The sequence below is a fragment of the Nuphar pumila genome, chromosome 3 (genome assembly GCF_984573655.1).
Source record: "Nuphar pumila chromosome 3, dmNupPumi1.hap1.1, whole genome shotgun sequence".
Lineage (NCBI taxonomy): Eukaryota > Viridiplantae > Streptophyta > Magnoliopsida > Nymphaeales > Nymphaeaceae > Nuphar > Nuphar pumila.
The window spans coordinates 2,464,370-2,489,718 of record NC_143251.1 but is presented as its reverse complement, the minus strand read 5'-3'; the positions used below and the strand labels follow the sequence as shown (position 1 = coordinate 2,489,718).

At 37.4% G+C, this 25,349-nt stretch overlaps 1 protein-coding gene across 1 annotated transcript; it reads right to left on the bottom strand.

The window, feature by feature from the left end:
• Positions 1-2,960: 2,960 nt before the first annotated feature.
• LOC149841625 (uncharacterized) lies at positions 2,961-5,831 on the bottom strand. The gene is made up of 4 exons (XM_089998491.1): positions 5,801-5,831; positions 4,024-4,112; positions 3,729-3,824; positions 2,961-3,549 (listed from the first exon to the last, which is right to left on the bottom strand). Exons 1-4 carry the CDS (start codon positions 5,829-5,831, stop codon positions 2,992-2,994), a joined length of 774 nt encoding a protein of 257 aa, XP_089854617.1. The 3' UTR covers positions 2,961-2,991.
• Positions 5,832-25,349: the final 19,518 nt, after the last annotated feature.

Sequence of the window (25,349 nt, the reverse complement as noted above, 5' to 3'; positions counted from 1 at the left end):
GCCCTCGTTCTACCTATTTCGGTAAATCGGGCATAACTCTTCACTCTCTACTCAGAATCAAGTGTGGTTAAGTGTATTAGAACCAGAACACAAAAAAGAATTTGTCTGTCCAGTTTTGATGATCAAACACGCAACACAGAAATTGAGGTTTGACATACTATCTTTGGAAATGGTAGTTTAGTAATTTTATGAATAAAGAAAATGTCATTTGGTAAATTTAGTGAGTATTTGTGTGATAAACAAATTCAATGACTACAAAAGATTCGACTGTAGGGTGAGATATCCATTCTTGCTTTCAAGGTAAAAAAACATTTGCAAATAACTCCCTAGATAAATAAGATGCAGGTTTGTTCATAAATGCATCTTGTTATGTGATTTCGCATGCTTTAGAATTATGTTGATTATTTTATGTTTATGAATAAATAAACTGAATTGCATGCCTAGGAATCTATATTTTTGATATTTTCAATAAGATGCATGTTGATCATGTCATAATTTAGCAGATGATATGATTGTATTACAAATAATTTTGGTGTGAAAATGAGGATGGTAGTTTCATACATGTAATATATTGTGAAAAATAAAAATAGAAGGCAAAGCTATGAGAAAAAAGAGGTAGAGTTTCAGGTTTCTCATAATATATTCTAGGATGTGATGGATTGTTATCCTTAGGATTGTAACATGCCGATGTGATTATATGTTGGATACTAGTTAGTGAACATATATTTAAAACTGTATAACACACTAACATTGTGAAAGGAAATGAAAAAAAAAAGAAAATAAATAATGTACATAAGGTAACAACATAGAGAGAAATAAAAGAACTCTACTAGAGAGGACATGGTATACGAATTTGTTAAAGGTATGTGTACTTCGTTCGTACTTGAGATCTTTAGGAATTCCTAGAGCACCCTTGTAAGTGCAAACATTACCTATAAGACACATGTAGGAAGTAACATGAACCACAAACCTTGGGATCAGGTATAGCTCATTGGATACCTTAGGGCAGGTATAGCTCTTTGGGCTCTTTAGCTAGCCACTGATGGACATATTAGGCTCTCCAGCTTGCAACCAGTGAGTAAAGCTGTAGCGATTGGAAGTCCATAGTCTGAACAGGTTTAGACAATGTTGTTGTGGAGTAGTTCATATGTCTAGCCAATACCGTAGACTCTGGAGTTGTCTATATAGGTTACTACGCCCTAAGAAGTTATTTCCGGAATATCTGATTAGTTTAGAGGACGACATTGAGAAATGTCTAATCTAGAAATAAGGAATGATTAAGAAAAGGTAAGAAAAACAATAAAAATAAGATAAAATGTATAAATAACATGTGTGCTAGCCAGAGAATTAAACTCAGACTAGGAGCTTAGAGCTCACTACAGTTATAAAGGTCATGTCTTATATTTGTAAATAAAATCTTACTATATTTTAGACTCACCCCCCTTGGTTATAACTATAGGATCAGAAAGCGCTGTAGTAAAAAAGACATGACTTGTTACTCAGACTCGACTGCTGGTGATTTGAAGTACTATGGAGTACTTTGTTTTACTTTTCATTTTTATTTGGAATGTGTAATTTGAACCTTTTGTTTTGTTGGATATGGATGGTTAGTATTAATGTTGGACATGGACATGATAGTTATGTGAACCATGCTATAAAAAAGAAATTGGCTTAATTTCAAGGTTGTTTTGGTAATTTTTCTCTGGGAATTAACGTTCACGAACCCAGGCTCGAGAGGCCAGTTCGGGTCATTACACTATCACTGTGAAATTTCGAAACAACAACTAATTAGCAAGAATGTCTAGCAGGAATCTATGATTACAATCAATGACATTGAAAATGGTGGCACGCCATTCTTTAGAATCGGTTTTCTTGGCTGTTAAATACCATCTCTCACGATTAGTGCTGGTCTAAGTACCAGTGATACAGACAAACATTCATAATGTGCAAAGTAAGCTTTCCATACCACTTCCTTTCTTATTACTTGATTCTTATGCATCCTCACATATTGGTTTGTTAGATTATGAATTTTGCTCCTCCACAGTGATGTATGGCTGGCAAACTTTTGCCATGAACTGCCTGGGGCATGCTTCTCAACTGTGGACTAAAAGGTTGCCATTTCCCTTTTATTCTTAAAACTTCATGTTTTCTTATTTACTTCCAATTTAACTTTGTATTTGATAAGCATTTGGACCTTCTATTGCAATTCTTCTATGTCAGCCCTCGTACCATTATGCAAAATTTTATTATAGAAGCAAAACCTTAGCTATCAATAAGATTTAAAGATAAACATGGCAAGTCAAAAACTCCAGTATCAATTGTTGGATCTTAGGTTCATCCACCGGAAGAGAATCTCTTGGGTTTTAAAATGATCATTAACTTGATTCAAAGTAATTAGAGAATAATACTTTGCAATTTTGGATATAGAGTGATGGCTATGAAAATGCAGGTATCCTGATCATCAACTAATGAATTACAGAGTGAAAATAGATAAAACAAAACAATTCAGGTTATGAAGAAACCTCTGTGAAGCAAAATTAGTGCAATAATATATAGTCACAAGACCTACAGCTAAAGAGTTGGTGAGTTAGACAAAAAGATGAACAGAAGCTTCTTCATCGGCTTTCATTTTAATATATTTTACGATTCACCAGTTAATTATAAATTTCACAACTGTAATATTAATTGTCAGTATTTTTGCATAAACCAAGAAATATGGTATATATACCATCTCTTCATTTTCTTTCTGGAGCTTTACCAGAAGTAGCACCAGTTATCCATTTTCCCTGTGTGCACAACTATATATATGATTTGTGAATTCAGTTAAAATATGAAAGTCTTTTACCTAATGTCAGTATATCCTAAATCTGTACAAAAATTTCAATGCTCAGCATACTTTTGGATGTATTAGTCAAGAATAGTTAATGTGGAATACGGCTACAAGGAAGAAAAATGACTTTGAATTCAAGAGAGAAACTGCATATATCATGTTTATGTCGCATTCAAACTCAACACTGGAAAAAGCCAAATTGATTTTCCTTTTTTTCTTGAAAGTCCCTCATCATTGTAAGTTTTCTTCTGCTCGTTCCGGAAGCTTTCCCAGTTGGGCCCTGTTAGCCTCTCCCTTGAGTTTAACCTTGGATGCCTTCCAACAACTGGAATTTTGCTAGTGTCAAATTTAGTACATATAGAAGGAAAGGATGCACCAATATTCCAGTGTATGGGTTCTCCCTTCTTCTTCTTGTTGCTACATCCAGTGCTCAAGGTCAGTTCAATATCAGTCTCTTGTTCAAACTCGCTTTCTAGTGCAGCATCTTCTGCATCTTCCATAATAAAGTCCTCAGCAGGGTGCTCCAGATCAATCATCATTTGTGTCCTTGGTGTATACTGGGATTGGAATCTAGTATCTTGTGAGCTTAGCCTTCTATGCACACTAAAATGCTGTGAATATGTGGAGTGTGCAGTGGTTGTACGTTGAATCATCTCTTTGTTTTTCATGTCATTCATTAGTATTTTCTGAACTTGATACAGGCGATGGAGCTCACATATCTGCACTTGTTCAGTAAAAAGATGTTGGCGTTAAGCAAATCTTAATAATGCAACTACACCTAGGAAAATCCTCATTTGGTATTGACTATTGAGAGCCAAGCAAAATGAATTTCCGAAACATAACTGAAGAATAAAAGGAGAATGGGACTGTTTTGGAGGAAAATAAAACCAGTGTTCACCTGCTTTTTAAATGTTTCTTCATGCTTAAGCATAGCTGTCTTCAAGCATTCTTTCTCATACTGCTTCAAATGCCTCTCCATGTTTGGACGAAGTAGCTGATATCAGTGCTTGAAGTTTATTTCAGTGAAACACTGAAACCTTTTTCTAAAAGGTAGGAAAGACATCAGTGTTTTCTTGAATTAGGTCTGTCTTAACTGAAAAGAGAATATTGGATCTTGATACTATTCCTTTACCTACAACAAGACCATAAGGTGTAAAGGTAAAAAGCACAGAAATATGGCCACAAACAAGTACCAATATGATGACTAAGACCTCAAAAGCATCTAATTTAGTAAAACAGAAAGTAATGATGTCAGAGCTAATACGATACATCTTAAGACAACCTGCAAATAGGATTAAACAATATGCAGTGAAACTGGAAAAATATTTTTAAAAATAGTGCGTGGTGACACATATTATTGGCAGCTGAGAAACATGTGAAAGCTAAGTTTCTCCTCATGAAAAAAACAAATGACACACAATCAATGACCACAAGCTCAACTGCCATTTAATTCAAGCAGATATCCTCTGATAACTATCATAACTAACATGATTCAAGAAGATCGTCACCTAACATAAAAATTGAACAGTTCCATATAGCAGTACAAGTAATGCACATATAAAGTTTTTTACCAATGAATACTTTGTCCATGGTTAATATTATATGAAGAAATTTTCAGTACGATTAATTCACATCTACAGATTTCTATAATGAACACTTTATCCATGGTTAGTGTCATGAACAAATTTTCAAGGCATTTTCTGAAATACACCAGTTCAAACCATCTTCATTGTGGATATCTTAGGAGTCTGAGCATGGGCCGGAGGCTTAGGCGAATGACAGGGTGCAGTTCAAAACGTAGAATGTGACCCAAGACTTTGGCTGACCTGCCCATTTGTGTTGGTTCAACCTGACATGTTCACAGAAATAATCAGAGCCATCCATTTTCTTGTCCTTTTCCAATTCTTTCCTTTGTTTTTCCTTTGTCATGAGTCTTAATCTGATCTACTCCGACAATCCAAGTGCCAAGACCAAACCAATTATCATTCTCATGCCTGCTCTTTTTACCTTAATAAATTCATCAAAGCTTGATTTTCTGGAGCTATTATAAAAAAAAGATCATCTGGAGCAGCAGGAACATGTAGCTATTACTTCATTGTTGAGGAAAACATGATACCATGAGTGTTGTCTGTGGTACAGATGTGCCTCATCCAACAACAGTCTTAAAGGCACACATATCCTTTTGCTTCCTAGTGGATGTCGGAAAATTTACATAGAAGCAACTCCCATTGCTGCTAATCATCCTTTCTTTCTGCACTAGAACTATGTTTCATTGATAAAGTCAAGCATAACCCTGGGAGCAGATGATCCTATCCAGTTTCGCATGTTAAATGCCTTGTTTTGTATATCTGACAACTGCTGTTCACCATTGGGAAGGGGTTTTTGGAAATCTGTCGAATGAACAGAATTCCCTCAGGATAATGTTATAAAAGGTACTTGTTTTGTTCTCTAGAGATTGCTCAGCAAACATGGTGATAATCTTTTCAGCAGTCCCACTCATAAATTTCAAGTGCGGATGCATAATACATGCAGAAAATAAATCAACCTACAGGAAGTTCATGTCCATTATCCGCACGTCAATACCTCCACTTACACATGAAAATTGCTGAGGAAGACGATGAAATTAATGAGATTCGTCTATCACCCTCTAAAACTAGTATTTGAACATAGCCATGCAAAGATTAAAGGTTCATTTGAAATAGTTAGACCCTGAAAAGAAACATCTCATTCATGGTTTCAGTGCAACCTACAGAGAGGTAAACAAGGGAAAAGGAATTCCCAAAATGAAGTCCATGAGAAAAACATACGTGAGTGAATTGCTGAAAGATAAACATTTCACAAAAGATTCCTTCAAATTGAACAGAAGTTTCATGACCAAGAAGTGCAAATACTGTTGCTAATATAGAATCGACCACAAAATGATCATCATAATGAACACCAGCATGGAAAATCAAGACTACAAGCTTCTACCTTCCATAACATGCCAATGACAGGCCTCCATGTTCCCTAACATATCAAGTAATTGCAGAAAAAATGTGACAAGGGAAAGCAATGAAACAACGATTCTTTTTTATTATCTGGGTCACGAAACCATATCAAGTTGAACTATGAGAAAAGGATCGACTCAGGAAATGGACAGAACCTTACAAATCATACCTCATCCAATGCAGGACACTGCTGATGATACTTGGAGCGGTTCATTCAACAGCAACTCACAAGAAACAGACGAAAACATCGAAGAGTTCAACTTATTAAAAGAAAAAGGATGAAGGGCTCTCGTGACTCGAATGAAACAGGGAACAAGTTGAGACACACAAAACTTTTAGACCCTGTCTCTATGCTCAAACCAAACACAGCAAAGCTGAACATCTACTCTTAAAAGTCACATGTCCCGCTGAATTCTGTACGACACCCTGACAATTGTCCAAGAAATCAAAGCCTCATAAACAAAACTAAATCTAGCATGATACCTCATCAGATACAAGCCCAACAACCAGAAGAACTTTAAACATATCTAATTTTGACCAAAACCCATGAGAGAACTAGAGAGAAGAGGCAATATCTTCCCTTGCCCTATGTGTAGAGACAAATTTCCAGTAGCCAGGAGTTCAATATATATACAAAGAAACAAGGGAATCTACTAGGCTTTTATCTAGTTATATCACATGGGCATGTGGGCATCATTCTTTTTTATCCCTTCTTTTACTGGATCATCTTTGCTCTTCATTTTCTTGGTGATTTTCTAGGAGGGTAAAAAGGAGTACATGAATTTTATCACCCGACATGGTGCAGTTATATGCACGCGCTGCTGTCCCAAGAAGGGACAGTGGGACCATGGGGGTGTACAGAGGGGTATAAATCATGAGAAACACCATTTCAACTGTTGCAGTAACTTATTTTTTAAACGAAAGTGTACAACACAGACAGTGAATGCAGGCTCTCAGATTCCCTTGTTCTGAGCTCTCTCATTTTCTAAATCTTGTTTTAGTGCAAGAAATTAATTTTTGAGCAGATGGGTGTTTTCTGACTACGGTTCCATAGAGCCAGGGACATGCTTGCCTCACTCAAATCCCACCAACCCACTGAAATGATCTCGCCTCTTACAGATGTAAACTTTATTGTTCTGGGGTTAGCTACTACACTGAAATCCAGTTACACTTTTTATATTATGAAGCAAGAGAGGGAGGGATGGTGGTAGGGCGCACCTACCAATACATTATTTGGCCGGTGTTGTACGGCTAAACATATATGCAAGGAGGATGTGGTGTCGAATGGTTTTCAGATCAGACTGACAGTGGAGAGTAGCAGATCAAGGTTGGACGGATACGGGAATGCCAGAGAAGTTAGCCTGGGATGAAAATCTTACTCGAAAAGTTCACAGTGTCGCACGAAGATGAGTGCGATACATGATGGAAACACTTTAACATGGTAAAAAAAATGACACCCATCAACTCATCAACTTAAATGCCATAAATGAAGAGTATATCTAGTGATCTGACAGAGTACCATGCAGTGTTGATGGTCGGGTTAAGAGAGATGCGTGGCATCCACTCACACGCCTCCTCATCTAAGGGAGTACCTCAGCAACGTACTGGGCCAAGTACTGGATCTGCTCTTCTATGAATGACACATTTTTCAGTTTTATCGTGGTATCCTTTGATACATAAATATGATATGTATCCCTCTCACACGGAAAGGTCCACACAAGTACCCAAGACTCATAAACGACCTGAGCTTGGCTTGCTTAGCTTAGGGTTCAATAAAGCTAAAACTGAACTTGAGCACGAGTTCCTAACGAGCAAATTCAAGACCAAGCTTGTAATGAGTCGAGCTGCTGCTGACTCATTAAAAACATTTTAAGAATAAACCAATGTTTTCAATCTTAAGAATGAACTTTGAGACCTACTTTTTCCAAGACACACATCTCAATAAACCAATGTTGTCAGAATCAGTGTCGGCCGTGAATCCATTTTCAAAACTATTGAAGGGTAAGGAACCTCTTAGTAAAAAAAAGGTCACATTTTTTTTTTGTTTTGAACACATCTGACCCTTCAGGTGTGATCTACACTCATCGATGCTTGGATCATGTTATTCCAACATGTATATAAGATTTTGTTAGGGTTCTAAAACCAACATCTATGTATCAAATTGTTAATCCTGATAAAATTGTTTTTTTACGTCAAAAGTATAATCGAAAAGTTGGTTCCCACTATTTTGATCATATTGAACGCATTCATGAGGTTTGATTTGGTCAAAACAACCTTTCACTATGAAAGGGTACCAAATACTCTATGATCTCTCTTTCTTTGTCTCTCTCTCTCTCTCACACACATATATATATATATATATAACATAATCCAAAGCATGATTCCTATCAAATAAACTATGTTGAGTACATCAATAAGGTTTAATTAAGAAGATTCAACCTACAACCGGGATTTCTATTATGTGGGAGTAGGTACTCCCTGAGCACCATAGCATTACTCTCTCTCTCTCTCTCTCTCTCTCTCTCTATATATATATATATATATATATATATATATATATATATATATATAAGTTGATTGTGATGTGTGGCTTGGAAAATGTAGGTGGAGTGCTCAAATTTTATTCTTAGGGTTTTAGATTTAGGAAAATAAAAAAAAAACACACCTAAAGTTTGGGGATTAATAAAAAACACACCTAAGTTTTGAAAACTTTTAAACGGACACCTAAATTTTTGCATTAGTCAAAAACAAACTTTCATCTATTTAACGTAAGTTCTCACTAACCCAAGATGAGTTAAGAGAGTTAATTTACATGTTAACCCTTTGAAGATTCCTTTCCTCTTTTTTTAGGTGAATTTTTTAAAATATAATATTCAGGGTAAAATGGCAATTTCATATCACATTTACCAGCAAACATGAAGATAGTAAACTCCTAGGTTTTTTTAATTAACCACGTAACTTTTTAGGTGTGTTCTTAAAATTTTCCAAAACCTAGGTCAGTTTTGATTAATGCCGAAACTTTAGGTACCTTTTTGAGAATTTCCTTAAGATTTAAAAAAGATGAGTCAGTAGCAGCTCGACTCATTACAAGCTTGCGCTCGAATTAGCTCATTAGGAACTCAAGCTCGAGATCAGTTTCAGCCGAACCAAGCTTAGCAGGCCACACTCGGTCGGTCATTTACCAGTCTTGGGTACTTGTGTGGATTATTCTTTGTGATAGTGTGTCATTTATAAGTGGATGCCACGCATCTGTACGTAGCCAAAAGATTTGCTGCAATAGTTTGTATTTTCAAAGGACTTGGCAAATCTTTGTTTTTTTTTTCGGTGAATCTAACCCTGTCGATACGATCTACATGGTTTATACAGTGAGGATCGATATTCTGATCTCCCAATTATTTCTGACGTGTGTGGATTTTTCGGTGATTAACAGCCACAAATGTTTCGAATATTCTCGACTCATAAAAACTTTTTCTTTTCTGTGGTTAAACACGATTAAGTGTAGATTCTTAACAAATTGACCATGCACAACATATCCATAATGTTAAATTGACTCTCTCTCTCTCTCTCACACACACACACTACAACAAAGCAGTAGATTAGCGACGACCACCTTCCGTCGCTAATCCGTCGCTAACTATGTTAGCGACGGATTAGCGACAACGCGGCGACAGTATGCTTACGTCGCGAATATTTCGACGCTAACTGGCGACGGAATAATTCCGTCGCCAAGTCCGTCGCTAATTGCGACGGAATAACGAGCGCTATATTCCGTCGCCAATCCGCCGGTACTAAACGGCGACCACGGCGTGGCGACGGATTTAATTCCGTCGCTAAGCCGTCGCTAGATTAATATGAATAGCGACGGAATCATCCGTCGCTAATCCGTCGCAAAAACGAAAAAAAATCAAAAAAAATTTATTTAAAAATTAATTACGGAGAACTGTACAATTTATATTTCCTGTACAATTTATATTTCCTGTAAATAAAAAACAAACCACACAAAAAAATTCATATAACAAGTATCTATAATAATTAATCGTTCCACCTTAAAACTAAGAGGTTTAATTATTTACAATTCAACAATTACAATTAGGAAAAATAAAAAAAATAGAACTTCTTCAACAAAGTCCTCTAATCATCGCCAAGATTTTGTGCGTCTTCTTGTTCATTGTCTTTATCTGTCCCTTCAGCTCCACTACCCTGATTATCGCTAGCAGCCTACACAAGAAAAGAACAGTCAGTATTGATAAACAAAATATAATGAAATAAATTACACACTATATGTGATTCTATCATGTGCTCATGTGTGATCTAAGGCAATAAAAAAACTCTATATGTGATTCTATCATGCTCATATGTGTGCTAAGGCAGTCAAAAAATTGAATATGTGATTATAGCATGTTCATATGTGTTCTAAGGCATCTAAAAAAACTCTATATGTGATTCTACCATGCTCAGATGTGCTTTAAGGCAGGCAAAAAACTATATATGTGATTCGATCATGCTCGTATGTGTGCTAAGGCAGTAAAAAAATTGAATATGTGAATATAGCATGCTCATGTGTGCTCTAAGGCAGGCAAAGCCAAAAATTTTATATGTGATTCTATCATAAATGATATATAACATGTTCATATGTGTTCTAAGGCAGTTAAAAAACTCTATATGTTATTATAGCATGCTCATATGTGTGCTAAGGCAGTCAAAAAACAGAATATGTGATTATAATATGCTCATATGTGTTCTTAGGCAGTCAAAAAACTGAATATGTGATTATAGCATGCTCATATGTGTTCTAATGCAATCAAAAAAACTTTATATGTGATTCTATCATGCTCATATGTGCTCTAAGACAGACAAAAAGTTAAATATATATATATATGTGATTCTATCATGCTCATATGTGTGCTAAGACAGTCAAAAAATTGAATATGTGATTATAGCATGTTCATATGTGTTCTAAGGCATATAAAAAAACTCTATATGTGATTCTACCATGCTCAGATGTGCTTTAAGGCAGGCAAAAAACTATATATGTGATTCGATCATGCTCGTATGTGTGCTAAGGCAGTAAAAAAATTGAATATGTGAATATAGCATGCTCATATGTGCTCTAAGGCAGGCAAAGCAACTTTATATGTGATTCTATCATGCTCATATGTGTGCTAAGGCAGTAAAAAAATTGAATATGTGATTATAGCATGTTCATATGTGTTCTAAGGCATCTAGAAAAACTCTATATGTGATTCTACCATGCTCAGATGTGCTTTAAGATAGTCAAAAAAACTATATATGTGATTATACCTGAGAGGGACCTGGAATCGAAGATCCCCTATCCTGAACAGCGGCCTTGATCTCATTTCGGAGAAAGGGGGCGACGGTAACTACCAGCGGCCTTGATCGGCAACTACCAAATGCATGCCCACTATCCTACGGTACATCCATTCACGGTTTGCAGTCATTCTGTCGTATGATGTTACGAATAGTATCCTAACGAATTAAGAAAAAAAGAATCAGAATGCGACGATGAAGAAAATATCAAATTTATCATGCAATATACTATGTCAAACAATAACAAGAATTTTGATGCATGCATTGATAACTTAATATTTTCATGTGCAAACTATTAATGACATGATACAATCATTTGAAGCATGCTTTTATTATAAAATTTCACATGGAAGTCAAAATCAAATTGAAAGTAACTACATGCAAACATTGATACAATTACATCAAACATTGCAATACATCATAATCATTCATATCAAATAAATGGCAAACATGTACCTGCAGCAAACACACTTCAATATCTCACTAACTACTACCATGCTTAGCATGGACTCCGTACTCCAAAAATAAGAACACTTCCATATTTCTACATTAAAATCATGCTCAGCATGATCTCCGAACTCCAACAAAGCAGTCCTAGATATCAACAACTAAGTGAGTGTGTGAACAATAAAGTGCTGCATTCAATAAATTAAATAACATGTGATACGTTTGCATCACTTACTCACCACGGGTATTTACCCGATTTGCATTGTTTTTGTCATTTACTTACCACAGGTGGCCGAGCACGAGTTGGTTCCGTTGAAAAATCTGCACAAAAACAAAACAAATTAAGTAACAAACTAACTAATCATGAAACAAGATGAAACACTAACTAAAAAAATTAAAACAAATTAAAACAACTCTAACTAATTGAAAGAAGAGAAAAGAAAAATAGTATATATGTTAAGCCAAATCTAACTAGAAGATGCTAATTTAACAAACCAGCTATAACATGTTGAACCAGTCGACTAACATAAAGTCATAGACAATTTCTAATCTGAACTACTTAGCAAAGGAATAGTAAATCAATCAATTAGTTTACTAGAAAAGATGTGAACTCCGTTTAACCACCACTATCATAAAGAATTCAAATAGCCCTAATCTAACTAATTGATTGTGAGAACATTAAATACCAATCTATCTAAGAAAAATATAATTATAAAAGACTAATAGATTGAAATACTCTAACTAACCAGATTTCAAGAAAACAAATTGAAGTAAAACTAACTACCAGTAGACATTAACAAACTAACAAATTGAACAACATGGACAACTTGTATATATACATTACAAAAAAAATTTCAACTTAAAATCCATATGGACAACATATATGCAAACTACACTTAAAACCATATGGACATCTTATATACACATATTACAAAATTTTTTTCAAGCTAATCACATGGACAACATAGGGATCACATAATAACTTTTTTTTTTTTTAAAAAGAGATCACATGGGCAGCATAGGTATCCATAACAAAATTTCTTTTCAAAACAGATCACATAGGCAACGTAGGTATCTCATAACAAATTTTTTTTCTAAAAACAAACACATAGGCAACATAGTATTCCTACTAAAGATTTTTTTTTCAAACTGATTTACATAGGCAGCATATGCATTAAAAAACAGATTTTTTTGAAATCAATTCACATAGACAGCATAATATATCTCATAACAGATTGTTTTTTTCAAAAGCAATACACATCGGCAGCATGTTATTCCTACTACAGATTTTATTTTTCAAACGATTCATATAGGCAGCATAAGCATTCAAAAACAGATTTTTTTTTTGACAAGTCACTTAGGCAGCATAACGCAGGGGGTCGACCCCCCCTGCCGGAAAGCACGGCAGGGGGTTAAACCCCCTGCCTTTCCGGCAGGGAAGGGGGTTAAACCCCCTGCCGGAAAGGCAGTTCCGGCATGGGGGGTTGACCCCCTGTCGTGCCTTTACGGCAGAGGGGTCGACCCCCCATGCGTTTCCGGCAGGGGGTCGACCCCCCATGCGTTTCCGGCAGGGGGTCGACCCCCCTTGCCGGAAACGCAGGGGGTCGACCCCCCCTGCCGGAAAGCACGGCAGGGGGTTAAACCCCCTCCGTTTCCGGCAGGGAAGGGGCGTACCCCCTGCGTTTAGAAGAAGAAGAAGAAGAAGAAGAAGAAGAAGAAGAAGAAGAAGAAGAAGAAGAAGAAGAAGAAGAATATTACCTGCGCTTCGGCGAACGGTGGCGGGAGGTTGACGGGGAGCGGCAGCTGGCGAGCGGTGGACGGGGAGCGGCGGCTGGCGAGCGGCGGTGGCCGGACGGTGGCGAGAGCCGACGGGCGGCGGGAGGGAGCAATACAGCGAAACAGGGAAAAGAGAAAGAGGGATGAGATTAGGGATTTACGCGACATTTAGCGACGGCTTAGCGACGGAAAAATTCCGTCGCTAAGCCGTCGCGAAACCCAAATACCAAAAAAGCGACGGAATATATTCTGTCGCTACGCCGTCGCTAATTAGCGACGGATTAGCGACGACAGAGTTCCCTCTCTAAATCCGTCGCTAAAATGGTGTTCTTGTAATCAAAAGTAGCGACAAAAACATGCAGTCGCTAATCCGTCGCTAAGTAGCGACAGATTAGCGATAAAAGTCGTTTCTTCGCTAATCCGTCGCAAATTAGCGACAGATTCTATCTCTAGCTAATCTGTCGCTAAGTAGCGACGGGAAAAATCCGTCGCTAATTTCCGTCGCTAATTAACAATTTTCTTGTAGTGACACACACACACATGTTCCTAATGAGCCAATTCGAGCGCAATCTTGTAATGAATCGAGCTGCTACTGGCTCATTTTTTCAAATCTTAAAATCTGAAGAACAAAATTTGGGCACTACACCTGCATTTTCCAAGCCACACATCTCAATCAACTTATATATATATATAGGCTGCATTTTTTCAATCAGACCATGTGGATGTATTCAACATAACTTGTTTATAGGAATCATACATTTGATCATGTTTTTTGGATGTACAAATATGATTTTTCAAGTTCTAAAACATTGGTACAAAGGTGAGGTGTTGATATTTAAGATCTTAAAAAAGACTACAGGCACACCACAATTATGATCCAAAACTTTTTTTCTACTAGTGAATGCATGTAGATTATATATTTTAGGTTTGATCAACAAAAAGATTAAAAATTATGAAAAAATACAGTTTCTAGTAAACGGGTGTAAGGTGCTTATGTTTCTCTTTGTCTCTCCCATCCAATATTCTGTTGGATGTATTTTGGTAATGTTGAATGGTGAATGTTCTCTCTCTCTCTCTATCTATCTATATATATATATATATATATATATATATATATATATATATATATATATATATATATAACACCTTGATTTCATGCTCGGCCTCTGTGGCCTTCATCAGCAGCTTGTGGCTCAGTTTGTCAAAATTTATGAGCTTGAATAAGCTTTTGATGAGTTGAGCCGAGTAGTCACAAGCTGTTGGTCAAAATTTGTGGCTCAGTATTCTTCCCCTCTCTTGATCAAAATTTTATTAGTTAATAGGTGTGCCCTCTTAATGGATGGGGTCTGCCTTTCACTTAACTTGACACATGGAGGGATGTGTCTTCAATGTCAGTTGGTAGCTTCAAGCTGACCCAAGTAAAGGAAAAAACATGATAATTAACCTTGTGTAGTTTAAAAAAAATTCACTCTCATAAAGTTTGTTACCATATGACAGACTCATCATACGTATGCAGGCCAATAAAAGTGTTGCATTTCATGTGGCATTTCATATATTGTTACTAATATGCAAAGGATCGAAAATGTGATTCAATGGTCTTTATTTAAGAAAATTTGTTTATGAGAAATGGTAATGCCAATAAAAGAAAAAGAAAAAGAAAAAGTACAAGCTAGGAACATTATGAAATAAAACTTAGACGCTCTTAGTCTTGCTATTAAAATCCACTAGATAAGACATTTTTCATCGTTCTTAGTAGAAACTCTACTATATTAATATATTGATTTATTTTATTATTATAAAATTCTGTTGTTAGTCTCAAAAAAGGGCCTACCTTTTTAGCTTATTTTTCTCTAGTCAACATGGGCTATAGAAGAGCCCACGGTGGAGATTCCTTGCATCAATTAGTGAGTTCCTTTATCGGATCGCAGGAAAAGATGCGCATGGGCTGGTTGGTAACAGTGTTGGTAGGGATTAAAGTTTTTATGTTATAGGGCTTGAGGGTCTTTCATCTTTGTGATAGGGAGCAAACGCTGCCCAAGGGTTTGGTATTGCACTGCCTTTTCTTTGCTTTGTTGGTGTCATTATGGTTTTTGTACCTTGAGTTGCATTGATTTTCTCCTCCAGTTATTAAAATTTGCTACTGTGGCTTGCGTGGTATACATCATGTGGCATTCATTCCTTCTTGTCACATCAGGAAAACATAATGATTAAGCATTACATCACTTCTGCCATCGAACCACATCACATGGGTTGGATTACATGATGTGCCCCCAGTCATTTGAGAGAGAAACTCTCTAAACTCTCTCTCTCTCTCTCTCTAGACAATTTTGGTACAGAGTCGATGACCACCTTTGCCTTAAAGCCAAATTCGTGAGCAAAAAGATCTTTAGGGCATGTTTGGTTCGGATCACATGAGATTCGCTTTCTCATTTGAATAAGAAAGTCACTTTACTTTCTCATTTGAATGAGAAAGTGGATCTCATTTGTATAAGCAAACAGACGTAAAAAAAAAAAAGTAAGTTGTGAGAAAGTGAATCTCATTTGCCTTTGCAAATGAGTCACTTTCTAATTTACGTGAGATCTCAAATCACATGAAACCCATCATTTTTTAATGGAGCAGCCAAACGTACCCTAATGTGACAGTCTTGCACTAATTCGTTTAAATCGTGCAATCAAATTCAGTGAAATCAATATTGAAATAGTTTGGACAACAACATTTTGATTTATTGAAAACAAATATAAGAGTAAGCAAAAATTAGTTAAAGGCTAAGCATACCTCACTAAAAGTGGTTTGATTTATCTTGAAATAAAGTGTTACATCTGGAGTTCAAGATCTAAGGATGACCTTGCACAGCCCAAAAAGGGTTTGGCGTAGTGGGATGGGAGCCTAGTCGGCTGGGCAGGCGGTCTAGGTTTAAATTTTATGGGCGTCACCTCTTGCATAAGCTGCAGCATGGTGACTCCATGAAGAACAAGGGGTAAGCTCACAGAGTTTTACGTTGCTAAGTTGCTAAGATAGTGATAATAAGTATGGCCAGAAGAGTTAGTGCAGCTAGGTCTCTAATCTTGAAGGCACAAAGGAAAAAGGAAAGTTAGATGAGCAATACTGAGCACTCGTGGAGTTTTTCGCCATAAACAAAATGAAAATTAGTTACAAGTTAATTAAAAATACAAAAAAATAACAATTAAATCAAAATTTGAAATATGAATGAATGCATATAGCTGATAGCATATATATGAGCTCATATGATTAATATATTAATAGTCAAACACATCCGCAATGACCTAAGACATGCAATCATTGTCACCACAAAATGCTAACGACATGCACAACATTCTCAAACGTGGCCACATGCCTAATGTGTTTTAACAAAGAATGAATAAAAGATATTAAAAATATGATTTGTCCAAACAAAATTTCTTAATTTCATCTAATAGCGACCTTCATCATTAAGAGTTCACAGTACTGTTTACTTTTTTGTTATTCAAGAATTCAATATGATGGATGTTGTCATGAGATTTCAGAAACTTGTGAAGGTTGGCTCCTAAATAAAACTTTCTCAAAAAAAAAAAGAAAAGAGGCTGAATATAATATTTTAAATATTAAATCAGTGTTTTTTAATAACTGATCAATAAGGCACCTTTTTGTAAATTACACAACATACATGCACGTTTGGGGAACTGGGATCAGGTGCAATCGCATTACACAAATGCAATGTGCTGCTTGGGCCCCACACTGACAACACTGACAGGCAGCACAACAATAGATGGAAGTAGATCAGGTGCAGTGGGACATTGCATTTGTGCAATGCGATTGCACCTGATCCTGCCTCTGTTTGAGAGGTAGGGATGTCAAACCAAATTGTCCGACTGAGGGCAGATAGGAGCAATTAGTTTGCACACTTCAAGTGTGCTGCTGTACCTGACAGACCTCGGGTATAGCCTATCAACTGTGGGACTCAACAGAAAATGGAGGACAGATCAAGTGCAGCTGCACACTAAAATGTGCAATGTGATTGCACCTGCTCTGTCGTTAACCTGACTCCGTGCCCACCAACACAAAGGTACATATAAGATTATTGCAAGAAATTGTTTTTTCTGTTTTTTTATTTTTTAAATTATTTTTTCCTTTGTAAAAATTAATCAAAATTGGTTTATACTTTTAATTCACTTTTGTTCATTTTTGCTGAAAAACATGTGATTCATAAAAAATCTCAGAATCTCACGAGATTTTGGCCACCGAAAATATTCGGGAAAAAACATTTTCTCGCTATGATTTCATCATAGAGTGGTTTTTCAAAATTATTACTGGGCTGTGGATAACCCATGAAACCAATCCAAAATAATTGATATGGATGATTTCAACATTATGCAGAAGATCCACGAAGACCCAACACTGTTCCAACTCACTGATAACAATGTAGTGTTGCAAACAGGTTGATCTTGGTTGGATCGGGCTGAACCCAAATCTGATCAAAGTTTTCATGAGTAGGTCTGGTTTTAGATCTGGGTCTAACTCAGAACACATGGTATGGTAGAATTCCTTACCTGGATATGATGCGACTCCCTTTGACATTGGATCTGCAAAAAATGAATCAGCTATATAGGTTTTCTTATAAAAAACAGGTTGAGTTGGAATTGAATCTGACCCAGTTTGGATCTTACTTTTTCATACAATTCTGACCCAGATCCGGATGAACCAAAAGTCCTTTTTTCTGAATCTAATCCATTTATAGAACCTATTTTTATGGGTTGTATCCGTCTAAATTTCCTCCGGTCAGGGGAGAATCGGACAAAGATACGACTCACCTGCACCCCTATAAACACAACGGTTCAGATTTGGATCAGTTATCTGACTGAACCCAAATCCATATGCCCTATACCTAACCAAATTCGGATTTGATTTACAGTTTTGATTCTTAATTCGGATAATAATCAAACCTAATTACATGTAAAAGCTAATCCTAGTCGAATTCATCAATATTTTTTTTCCCAACTCAATTTGGATCGAGTTCCATGAATTCTGAACTAAACATGGCCTTGAGCTTTTGCTGATCATTGGTAGGGATGTCGATGGATAGGATTTTATCCATATCTGACCAAGTTGTATTCCATTTAGTTGCATTTGGTAAGCCAAAACCATATCCGATTATAATAGGATGTGGATATGGTTTAATTTTTTTACAACTGAATCCCGACAAATATCTGAATTTGACAAATATCCAAATACGTTTACCCATAAAAAAAGTGGATCTTGTATGAGTTTTTCACCATTTTACTCTGGATCCAAAATATAATTCGTTTAGCCAACATCAGATTAGTTGAATATGGTATTTAAAACATCTAATCCGAATCTGTTTCAGTTTAGGTTTTGTTGGGTAAAAAAAAATAAAATTTCAAACTCAAGCTCATATAATTTGAAGAGCATATATTCACTAAAAAATCCATATAAAATATTTATATCTCATAAATAATATTCCAGTTGACATTTTTTTTATGTTTACACGGATCATACCAAGGCATTCAGGTTTGTGTCAGGTCAGATTACCATTACCAGTACAAACCTGGTGGACCATTGGCAGCACTACACACCTGCCATGGGTTTGATCCCCAGAAGAATCGGACTCCTGAGGTTTCTGGACATCCTGATTCTTGCTGATGCAGGAGCCGGAGCGAGACACTACCAGGTCTAGTATCCATTCAGATCTATTTTGATTATTCGAGATTTTTTTTTTAAAACTTAGTTTGAATCTTATTATAGTGCATGTTGTGTTTTAAGTCTTATTTCATATTGGATTTATCTCCAATCCTTATTGGCTCTTGAGTCATATTTGGATCATAGTTTAAGATTGAATCTATCTTAGTTCTATATCCTAATTATGGTTTTTATGGTTGCTTTATTGTTTGATATATATATATATATATATATATATATATATATATATATATATATATATATATATTCACTGTACAGAGATAAAAAGGAAGCTTGATGATACATTATTCATGAATTTTAATTGTTTTTTCAACCTGTTTTTCATAGTCCCTTAATTTCAATCTAACAAGAGGGACAATTCTTGGCGTGTTTAGGAGTTAACCTCCTGACCACTACATCACTTGCCCTAAACGACCGTGGGGGCTAAGGCTTCTTATGTTAATAGACAAAAGGGATGACAAGAGAAGTTAAAGTCCAAATATTCTCGTGGTGGGATACTGGGAGGGCCCAGATCACTGGATCTGATGATATACTTTGTTTTTCTTGGATCTGTTCTTAATAATTTTTTACTAGAAATGGGCCAAACTGGAAACACCCAAGGCTGCAGCGGCTGGTCTGACCTTAATCATGACAGTGTTGGACATAATAAGTTTGGGTCCAACCCATAGGGTGACCCGGTTTAACAGCCATTAGTAGGCCACATAATAGGGTTAGTGGGTGAGAGTTACGTGAACCACATTCACATAAGTGCCTATTTCTCACATTATATAAGGGGGGTAGGCTGCTACAAAGATGATGTGAGATTCGTAGCTGTAAGTCTATCCAAATTCCACATCCAGTTTACGTGGTACAGGGTCTTGCTCACCATCGACCTAAAGCCTGGGCTCATCATGGGCGTCGACCGGTTGAGGAGAACGTTGAATACCCTGCACGCGCTTTATGGTGAATACATGTACGCTTTCTGTGTTTGTTTTACAGAAATTGCCAACATTGGGTTATGGACCCACGATCCACGCATTCTGCTGTGCGTGCGGGCGCGTTGGGCCTTCGGGCGTTTGTCTGAATTCTCGCCATGCATTAGTACCGCTGACCGACATGTCACCATGGGGTGACATGGGTCACCGGTCATTCTTGCAGTCTGTCGCAAACAACGACAGATAAGGCGACAACGTTTCTGGCATACTGTCACCATGGAGCGACAACCTTCATCGACGACAGAGCCATTTTAGTCGATGACCGCCCGTTGTCGTGGGGCAATGTTGGTTGTTGGATGACGGCAACTGTTGCTGTCGGACGACAACCATTCCGACAGTTGTTGGCTCAGGCGACCCTCTATAAAAAAAAAATATGTGCAGAGGGTCGAGGGTTTAACCTGCGCTGTTGGGTAGCAGAGTAGTCTGCCGACGCAGGGATCGCCGTGGGATGTTGGCAGGGGAGGGGGTTTTGCCAGACCGCTGGATTGCCGGTGGAGTGCGGCAAACTCCTTACCTGTTGCGCTGGTCGCCGGAAAAAACAGTGTTGAAAAAACCCCTTTTCACCAAAACCTTTCAGCCGTCGGGCTGGGGATTTTGGTCAGTAGTTTTTCGCAAGAGAGATGAAGGGGCAGTGGCATCCTTGTCGACGTCGTCGACTGCCCGGCAGCATCGCCAATTTATAAGAAGTTCTGACGACAGATCCATAAAAAAAAACAGTAACCCTTATCGGTCGTCAGGGGTGAGTTCGTCGTTGGGTCACTGAGTCACCGGTGTCCTCGCCAGTGACATTCTCTGAACCAGAGGCCAGAGGGGATTTGATGTCGCCGGAGATAGATGGCGTCGTGTTTGGCCGTCGTGATGGACACTGTCATCGACAAGTCATTCGGCAGGTCGTTGGTCGATGATGTTGAGAAGTCTTTTCTTCGTTAGTGCTATTTCTTGTCACCGACATTGGCTGCTCGTCTTCTTCCCCATCTTCAGAGCGACGACTTTCAGTTTCTGTTTTCACATAAATCGAAATCCATTTTTTTTAAAGGGCAACCCTAACGGGTGTGCCATTTTGGGCCGGTTCAGACCCAGATCCATTCAGGATCTGGGTTTGATCTGTTAGGTCAGGACCAAAGGGTTTGACTCAGGTCTATTTAGGACCAAGCCAGACCTGGGTCCATTTTCAGATCGGGTACAACCCGGATCCTTTTTGGACTAGGTCAGACCCGGGTCCTTTTCAAACCGGGTCAGACCCAGGTCCATTTTGGACCGGGTCGAGTTTGAGTCCAGTAAGGATGGGGTCAGACCCGGGTCCATTTCGGACCCGATCAGACTCGGGTCCGATTCGGACCGAATCATACCCGAGTTCAGTTTGGATTGGGTCCAGCCCGGGTTCAGTTTGGACTGGGTCAGACCCAGATCCTATTTAGGACCGGGTAGGATCCATGTTTAGCAGGGACAAGACACTATTTGAAACCAAGCCTAATCAGCCACTGATATGATCCTTTTCGGGACCAGTTCAGAGCCATTTTTGACTGGTTCCTTTGAGTTTTTCACCGATTTCGAGATGCTAAGACCCTATTTTCATAAATATAAGAAGATACAAGGATTTTGGTATACAGTTATAGGGTTTTATGAACTTTTGTTTATATTTGGTACCGGTTTATAAGGTTCAGAACCAGTTTGAACCCTTAGATGATCAGTTCAAGGTCGTTTCAGACCGGTTCAGAGTGTTTTCAGGCCGGTTCCTACTTGAGGACCCTGGGTTTTGCCCATATGAGCATGGTTTTACCCATCAGTTCAAGGTCGGTGGTTTGTTTGGATGACGCAAAACGAAGCTCATTTTTGTCAAATTCTGGTTAGCATTCATAACCTGGTGCATAAAATCTTAGTAGATATTTATGTGATCCTGCGTATGTATCTTAGTGATCTTCCGCTCCCTCCTGCTGATGCTCCCCCTCTTTTGTCGCCCTCTGAGCCAACGACTTTTGCGTGAGCCCGTTTTGTCTGTCTGATGTTCTTTTTCTCTTTTGCTTTTTTTATTTGTTTTGGCTTTTGCTTTTGTTTAGTTCATGCGTTCAACATTTTGTTGATCTTCATGAGTGATGGTAATGTTGAATTTCTTTTGTTTTTCTTTTTCTCTCTCCAAAAACTAAAGCACCAACCCATCTAAAACTTGGTGCCTTGAGGCAATACAGAGAGAGGGTGCGCACCAATAGAGAGAGGGTAAGGAATTAATGAATAAAAATCACTTTTTATATTGCTTTATATATAAATAGAAAATAGATAACCTTATATATATATATATATATATATATATATATATATATATATATATATATTCTTTTTGAAAGGCAAGCTGGGGTTAGGCAGACCCCTGCTAGTTATACAATTATACCATTTGGTTTTGAACCCGCAACACCCCCAATACAAGGTGACGTTCACTCTGCTCCTACCAGACAAGCAGAGCCCTAATTGGTTGATATATATATATATATATATATGAAAAAATATTGGCTATTAATGAAGTTAAGGAATTAATAAGTAGAAATTACTCTTTTCTTCAAAAAAATATCGATTTTTTCTAGATCAAATGTTACAAATGTGATCTACACAGTTTGTTTTCTTAAGAAACTTGTTTTGAATCATGTGATTATGATACATATTAGGTTTCTAAAGGGATTAAAAAATCAACGGCCCACAATGTGCCAAAATTTCATAATTCAAAAGATCATGTTTGAAGATCAGAAATGCAAGATCCAAGGCTTGATCCTTAGCTCCATGCTAAACACATCTATATGGGTTAGATTGAGTTGATACAACTTGGTCATATGATTTATAACTTATTAGTTACTTACCCTCATTAGTACCAAATATTTTCTCATATCTTTCTATTCATTAAAAAATAATGGCCCATCCACATGGATAGGCTTAGATTAAGTTAATTTTTATGATAAATAAGATGAATAAACACATAGAAAATAAATGCATTGCAAACACATTTTGTTAATAACTTTATGCATGGGGTTCACCAATCTCATGCATTAAGTTATTTTTTTATGGCAAATGAAAAAGGAGATAAAAGTGATTTAAGGAGAGAGAGAGAGAGAGAGAGAGAGAGAGAGAGAGAGAGAGAGAGAGAGAGAGAGAGAGAGAGAGAGAGAGAGAGAGAGAGAGAGAGAGAGAGAACTCATGAGTTTTGAAAAATTACAACATGCCATGTAAAAAAATGCAATCAATTTTTTAATGACATTGTCAAAAAACATGGCAAGATCTAATTTCCAACACCTATTACCCTTCTGTTTTTACACAGAGATGCTAAACATATGGTTGTATGTTGTATCATCTCAATTAAACCTTATGGATGTACTCAACATAGTTTATTTGATAAGAATCACACTTTAGATCATGTTTTATGGATATAAAAGTAGGATTTTTTAAGTCATAAAATTTTACTACATTGTGAGCCATTGATTTTAAAAGGTCTTAATATATATATATATAATCACATGATTCAAAAATAAATATTGCTTATAGATGGTATCTGTTGGGTCTGATCAACTAAAAAATTTAGAAATTTGACAATCTAAAACATCTATTAGGTGGGAGTAAGTACTCTGGGAGCACCGTATCATTACTATATAATATTGAGGATTAAGACAGGATTTAGATTTTAGGATTAGGATATGATTTAGGTTTTAGGATGAGATCTCATTTAGGATTACCATTTACGATGCTTAACAGGAAACTGTGCAATAATAGCTTGTCTTTTAGCTGTGTCCATGTTACATGGATCTCATTCGAGTCCATTGGCATTTGTTTGAAACCATGTCAGGTCTGAGCCATAATGGAATTAGTTGCTGGATGGTCTTGCATCAACTAGACATTCACCTGAGCCATTTTAAAATGTATGATATGCCGCTGGAACCGCTATAACATCCAACTGCCCATTAGGACCACTGGTGTGGTTACCCATGTGGTCAGCAGGCCGCTGTGTCAAGCTGAAGACCCAGGATCTAATCCCACTGGCACATGGAGGCTGCTGTTGCTTTAGCATGGTTGGGGCATTGTAAGGCTGGGTGGCCCTGTACTCAACCCGGAGTTTTACCTGGCAGGGGAGGCAGGCCCATTAAGTGACCCGGTTAGCATTCATGTTATAACAATCCCATCTGATCAGAATATAAAACTGAATCCAGACCTGATCAATCATCTCATAATGAATCCAGATCTGCAAGGCAACAGAACTGTCACCTGAAGGTCCTAAGGGAAAGGGACCTAACATAGCACAATATGAATACTTTGAATAAAGTGAACAAGCATTCATGTTTAATGATACATGAGCTCAAATATCTTCTTGAAGATCACAAGACACCCATACTATCTGCAACTGAGTCAAACAATCAATTCCTTCAGGATATGCAATACATAATATGTGCTTGATAGTTGATATTGACCTTGTGTGTAGACATGGATTCCATTATATGTATACGTCTCTACATCGTGAACCGGAAAGGCAACACAAACACACGACTCAGGAAAATTGTTTTGCAGTGGCAATCGCATAATTGAAATACTTCTACACATTTTAAAATGATGTCATCAGTAGCTTTTATGATGATTTGCTGCACTTGTAACAAACCCCGTTTAGAGGGTTCATTAAGGAAAAACGATGACTCATTGACTCTACCTGCATGCCTCCTGAAAAAATGCAAAGCTGCGAAGCCAACCTGCCAAAAAAAAAAAATCTAAACATTGTACTGCTTAAAGCCCTACCACCATCATTCCCTGTCATATCTCACATGTTTAATATTTCTGTAAACAAGATTTGTTTCCTGGCACCAACATAAACAAAAAGCTGGATGCGTGGGCCCGGAATGACGCCGTGATATCACAATTCACAATCCTATATAGCCAACTTCATGCATTAACCTCCATATATTTCAACTAACTTCATGAACTAAGTTCAGCAGCGCAGCCCTTGTTCTAATGGCCCCACCAACCTACAGCATAACCTGAACAATATGTTAAGCACCGTCCATCTTTGAGATGGACGGCAATGTCTAGCTCCAGCACCCTGCTCCTATACTGGATCCAGCATATCTTGGCCTTTGTCGAAAAAAAAACGTGTGCCATTGACGAGGCCCCAAGGGGGTTGATTCGAGAGAGAGTCCTTTTCCTCTTGATTTTTTTTTCTCTACGTCGAAATAATAAATGTCCCTTTATGATTAAAGCCTTCGATCTTGGGAAATCTCACGACTAAATACTCGCTCATGATCCGGTTACGGCCCAGAAGGGCAGAACGA